We start from the raw sequence: 6,000 nt of genomic DNA, 5'->3' as shown, positions 1-6,000 counted from the left end.
TGTGTGAACTCCTGTCCTTGTGCTGACCCTGCAGAGCTCCAGCCTGCCTCTCTGGTTCCCACTGATCCATCATGCTGTCTGATTGTCCAGAGAAAACCCATTACTCTGAAGCAACACAACACATTAACAGTGAGCTGCAGGTGTCTGTTCTCCGTGTTGTGCTCATTCCTCACCATCCATGAACAGCAGACATCATGTTTACAGTGCCCTGCCAGTCAAATTGCACATTAGCAGAGCCAAGGCGGAGGTCTCCCTTCTGAAATATAACCTCATGTTTGGATAAACCCCATCAGTTACTTCGTTGTGATGCATGACTGCACAGTGAAGTCTGTTTAAGAGTGTTGAGCTGCATACTGTGTGATAAGACAATGTTTCTGTCTTTTTCACTCTGACTAGTGATTTATTAATGCGGGTCTGTATGCAGCTATGCCCCTGCAGACTGTTTCTGTCCCTCAGGCAAGAAGCTCACTGTTGCCCCCTGGTGGTAATTAGCCAAGAAGTAGGATTTGGCCAATAAGTCTCCTGACACCATCCCCAAAGGGAAGTAGAAATGAGAAATGTTTAAAATCAAGTAGGTCTCCAAATCTATCCTTAAGTTAAATAGGTGGAAAGATGTAATGAGCAAGAGAGGGAAGCCTCTGATAACCAAGGATCTTGCGCGTATCTCTGCTCTATGAATGACATTTTCACTGCCGATTCACCTCAGAAGTGGATAATTATCTACATCTCTCATAATTTACTGTGTGCTTTTTTTGTGTGTGAGGTTTCCATGGAGACAGATCTACTACTCAATCTGTGGGCTGTATTAGGGGAGAAACATATATGGACACACATGTGCTTGACAAGTTTGTGTAATGAATGAAAGCTTTATTCAAACATGAAAAAAATATATAGTGACAAAGGAAAAAAAAAATCAAAACTCACAAGAATTTGCATAAATATATACCATCAGAGCAGTTCAGAGACAACATATTTGAAAAAGGAAATACATAGCAACATCTATAAACAAGCAGCAAAATAAAAACAAATCAAGGACAATGCAGAATGAATTAATAAGAATGCAATAAAATGTGTTTCTGCTGTGCAGGTCTTTTTTCTTTCCATTTTTATTTTTAAAGTGATCTCATGGTCAAATGCATTCATGATTGTTGCCACCTAGAGGTGAAGCATACAGTTGAATCACTGAGGTCTTTTTTTTCTTTCATTCAACAATTACAAAATGCACAGTTTTGGATCAAGCATCTCCAATTTTGTAAATCGTTGAGAATCAATGCAGAAACAACCCAAGTTGAGCAGAGTTACGGTGCTCTAACAAAATGCATATTTATGCAATAAAAAAAAAGAAAGAAAAAAAGTGCATTCCTGTGGGATTATACAGGCTATTGTGTCTCGAGAAGCGAGAGGGGCCCGTGAACCGCAGAGTGCCGCTAAACGTCTGCTGATTGTTGCACAGTGTGACATCTGACGAGCAAGAAAAGCTTACAGATGTTTTTTTTCACGCTGCAAAATGTAGTTCAATGTCCACGCCTGTAATAACAAGTGCTGAAAAAACTACAAAAAAAAACCAAAAATAAAAAAAAAAAACCCTGCAGGACTGGAACAAATAAAAACACGATACTGACCAATTGCTCCTCTGATCATATATTTAAACTGATGTGATAACGACTATAGTGTGAGTATGACGGTGTATTTCACTTTCATAAAACGTGTAGTTGTGAACGTTGCAGTGTACGCCCGCAGTGTAGTGTTAACTGAGCACTGTTATACAATTGAGTTCACTTTGCTCTAATAAGGCCATGAAGTTAAATAAAACATTAGGCTAAATTTTTGTACACTCATACCACAATGTATACCCACGCTAACAGTTTCAGCAAGCTTCATTCTTATATAAAAAAAACACAATTTATATCAATATGGATGCGAAACATATATTCACACGTGTGTACTGAACAACAGTGAATTTCAACAGTTTCCCCCTCTATAAAAATAGCTTAAAAATCTGACACATATTTTAGTACAGTGTAGGGTTAAGTTTTTTTTTTTTTCTCTTTTACATCTGAGACAGTTTAATAACAGGCTGGTACATAAGTCCTCCGCTCCCTCCTTCCCTCCTATGACACTGCCATACACAGACATAGGGCTTTAAAAGACCATCAAAGTCCCAATAAGGAACACTAAAGGGAGCAAAAATGAATGGCATCTTCATCTCCTCCCTGCTCTAGACTAAGGACTCCAAACTCCAACTGTCTGCAGACAGGTAGTACAGTCTTGTCTGTACAGAGCTTCACATGCACAGTGGTTTAGTAGTAGAGCAGGACTTGGTCCATGAGAGGAAAGAGTATGACCAACAGTACAATACGTGTGTGTGTGTGCTCCATAGCAATGTCAGGATCATTGAAAAGGTGAAGCAGGAAGGCCAAAACATGCCACATTTGGCAAACGGAAATCACAGAATCTCTCTCACACGGGGGAAAAAAGGGCATCTGAGCGTCAGAGGCATTAAACACATAAGCATTTAGTAACCTGTAGAACATACACCTATCCACAACACACAGAAGCGTATTGGGCAGAGACGGGGCCCAACCAAAGTGAATTAAAAGACAGGATGTGATCGTGAAATAACAACAAACCAGGAGAGGGCAGGAGTCAACGAACAGATTGTCACATTTCATGCTCTGCACGCAGGCTATATATATATATATTTTTTTACGAGACAAGCAATAAACATTGCTGTCATCATCATCATCACTCACACCCAGTTAATTCACATACGCAGTAGGCAAAACAATACTGTACACACACACACACACACACACACACACACACACACACACACACACACACACACACACACACACACACACACACACACACACACACACACACACACACACACACACACACACACACACACACACACAGGCATACAAACATATCCCTTTACAAACACACCTCCCATTGCACCATGGGATGTAACTTATAGTGTAAGTGGTGAATAGCTTGTCCCCTGATACCCAAGACTACAAAAGTGAACAGAGAAGGCAAACAGAACGCAACACAAGAAGAACAAGTGATACAAACCACTGACATTATAAGGACACTTGAAGAAAGATTGTATCGTTCGGATTAACTAAACGCAGTTGCTATGTACCGCTGTTTGCTGGTTATAGCTTTTCAAAGCATATAAAATAATAACTATCTGTAGTATATGGCAAAAATAAATAACTCAAACCTCTTGCAGCAGTTGTAAAAAGGCCACTGAATGCTTGTGTGTTTGTGTAAGTGTGTCTGTGTCTGTGTGTGAGTGTGTGTGTGAGAGAGAGAGATGCAAACTCAACAGCACAGGTAGGAACTAGCCATAAAGTCTTTAGCCTTAAACCATCATGCATTGACATTACCATAAAAAAGACTGAATCGCAGCCTCAAACACAGTTTCTTGCTCAGGTTTCCAATCATGCCATTATAAAAAAGATTTAACTGTATGCATACAGTACAGCATCACAGGTTACAGTACAGCTTCCGCTTGGTAAGTCACCTAACCTGGATGAGCCCCTGTGAAAGGGTGAAGCTGATTTACCAGGCTAGTGATAAAGCGAACAACAACAACAACAAAAAAAAAAAAATACAAAAAAGTGCCTCAATCCTGTAACATGTTGGATTTCAAAGGCAGAGGTTGTCAAATAATGGCAGTAAATGATCAAGGAGTTAAGTACAAGCTTCAGTTTTCTGACTGCAGCCATGCCAAATACCTAAATAGCAGAAATATTCCTCTGGAGCAAATAATTTAGGATCTTTTCCCGACAACAGCACAATATCAGTGCTGTCCCGCAGAGCAAGAAAGGTTTTATTTTAGGACTTGAGCCAGTGGCCCGTTTTGCACGTTTAACTAAATAAGACCCAAACTTAAAATAACACCCCGTACAGTCAGTTTGTACTTTAACACTTTATATTAAGTTGCCCTGAAAACAAAAATTAGCTTTTTTTTAAAAAGGTACTTTGATGTTAATGGATTCCATGTCAAATTACTGAAGAGCAACTTAGGTTAAAGTACCCGGCGAGTGATCGTAGTTTTACACAAAAGGACACTTTGAAGATCTAAAATCTATCCTGTTAAAGCATCAAAACCAGCGCTGTCCTGCCAATGTCCCATCTGCAGAAAACCCAGATTAATAATAAACATTTCTAGCAGACAGTAACACTGAACTTTTTTTAACCAAAAAAAAACAAAAAAGACCCCAAAGGGACAGTTATGTAAGGTTTCTTAGTGCGCTTAAACATTTGTTTTGGAGAGCAGTAGACAATATTTGAAGTTGTGTAACGACATATTGTCACATTGTCAGAACTCCCTCACTCAGTTTTTTTTTCTTCCCCACCCGCTTCTTCCATCTCTATGAAGCTTTGGCTTTTCTTGCCCGTGGCGATGTTTTATCGTCAGGTTTCACAACTCCGTTGGCAGCACCCCCTGACAAAACAAGCGAAAGCAATTTCAGATCAATTTGGTCAACAATGAACAATATTGCAAAATAACCCGAAACAGAGTGTGTGAGACAAAACTAAAAACACAAGGTTACATTTTGACTGACCAGATGCTGATGTTCTTGAACACTCACCCCTTGTAGGCTCCCTTTTGTGAGGCTTGCTCTTTGGGCTGACTGTTTTCTTCTTTGATGCCTGGTTCTGGCTGTGCTCCCTCCACTTTTTCAACTGGAAGTTAATGAATTTCCACATCATCCAGGCCTGTGTCAGACAGATAGCTGCCAGACAAGTCATCCTGAGGAGTGGGGAGGACATTGTAAGTTAAAGAGATTTAACTTTGTTTGTTTTTAAGTTTTCTACCACAGATTAATTAGCTAAGTACCAAACATTAAGGGCTTTTCCAGTTAAAGCCATCTGGACTTGCCTTATGGTGAGCACATTAAAGTTGCCTTCTGCTAGAGAAAAGCCTTGTTTTTCTGTACGGGGCAGCCCAAAGCCAAACGTCAGAACTGAGAGTGTGAGGGTGAGGAGGCGGGCGATGACAAAAAGCAGCGCCCACAGAGTAAAACTAAAGCAAAAAAAACAGCAGAGAATGAGAAAGGTTATTCAGATTAGCATCAAGAGGAAGGCACTACCACCCACAACATAATAATTGGAAAATTGACAACTTGTTTGTTAGATGAATGGAAGCAATACCCTTTCTGCTTGTTCTCGTCACTGAAGTAGAAGAGGCGTGAAGCGTGGAACAGGAGCTCCACCAGGTAGTGAGGGACCAGCAACACCAGGCCCAGTCGATGGAGGCTAAAACAGGACGGGACAGAGAGAGAGAGGGATGGTGACACAGAATATGATGACAGCTACAGAAGAGCAGGAGACATCAGCAAACACCAGCAGCTCCGTATAGTCTTCTTATCGAACATGGCTGTGAACCAGGAGATAGAATATTTCGTATCAGTTCTCCGTGTTACATGTTTTCAAAATGAATCATTGTCGAGTTTAAAGATTTTTATGGGGTTGTTTAACAATAACTGAGCGACTCTGATCACTCCAGAAACTCTGAGAGACTGTGTAGTTTAGTGTACGATTTACACGTTGTTAAAAAGCATAATGATGTGCTTATTTTACTTTTATACACAAAAGAAATTAATTATTTCACTTACTTTAAGACATAGGCACCAGTGATGTGGACAACGTAAAGGCAAATGTAATAGAGCTGGCGGGGGATGTCCTCCTGTAGGAATAAAAGGTGTTAGTTACAGCAGCAGTAGTATACTGTTTATTTTAGTAATTTCATTTACTGGATAATAAAATACTTTTAAGGAAATCTGCAATCCTTATGACACAGCCAGGACTTACTAGTCACATTTAAGCTTTGACGCTATCATACATTTTCTATGTTAATTAAGCCTGAACATCCACTTGGCTCCTATCTGCTCTAAAATAAAGTACATGTAAATGAAATAGCTACACACACATGCATTATCTGACTCACTGCTTTTGTAGTGGAGTAGGAAAAGGATCCAT

General features: G+C 40.0%; 1 protein-coding gene across 4 annotated transcripts in view; it reads right to left on the bottom strand.

The window, feature by feature from the left end:
* Positions 1-1,788: 1,788 nt before the first annotated feature.
* The window catches only part of zgc:113278 (Translocating chain-associated membrane protein 1-like 1-like), a 10,763-nt gene continuing 6,551 nt past the window's right edge, over positions 1,789-6,000 (bottom strand). For all 4 annotated transcript variants that reach the window (XM_027277209.1, XM_027277210.1, XM_019276047.2 and 1 more), the window contains exons 7-11: positions 5,637-5,707; positions 5,173-5,277; positions 4,901-5,044; positions 4,611-4,771; positions 1,789-4,462 (exon numbers count right to left, since the gene is read on the bottom strand). In XM_027277209.1, the coding sequence (XP_027133010.1) occupies positions 4,389-4,462; positions 4,611-4,771; positions 4,901-5,044; positions 5,173-5,277; positions 5,637-5,707 (555 nt within the window). In that variant the 3' untranslated portion in view covers positions 1,789-4,388. The remainder of the gene's footprint in view (positions 4,463-4,610; positions 4,772-4,900; positions 5,045-5,172; positions 5,278-5,636; positions 5,708-6,000) is intronic.

The sequence above is a fragment of the Larimichthys crocea genome, unplaced genomic scaffold (genome assembly GCF_000972845.2).
Source record: "Larimichthys crocea isolate SSNF unplaced genomic scaffold, L_crocea_2.0 scaffold97, whole genome shotgun sequence".
Classification (NCBI taxonomy): Eukaryota; Metazoa; Chordata; class Actinopteri; family Sciaenidae; genus Larimichthys; species Larimichthys crocea.
This window is presented reverse-complemented; position numbering and strand designations above follow the sequence as displayed.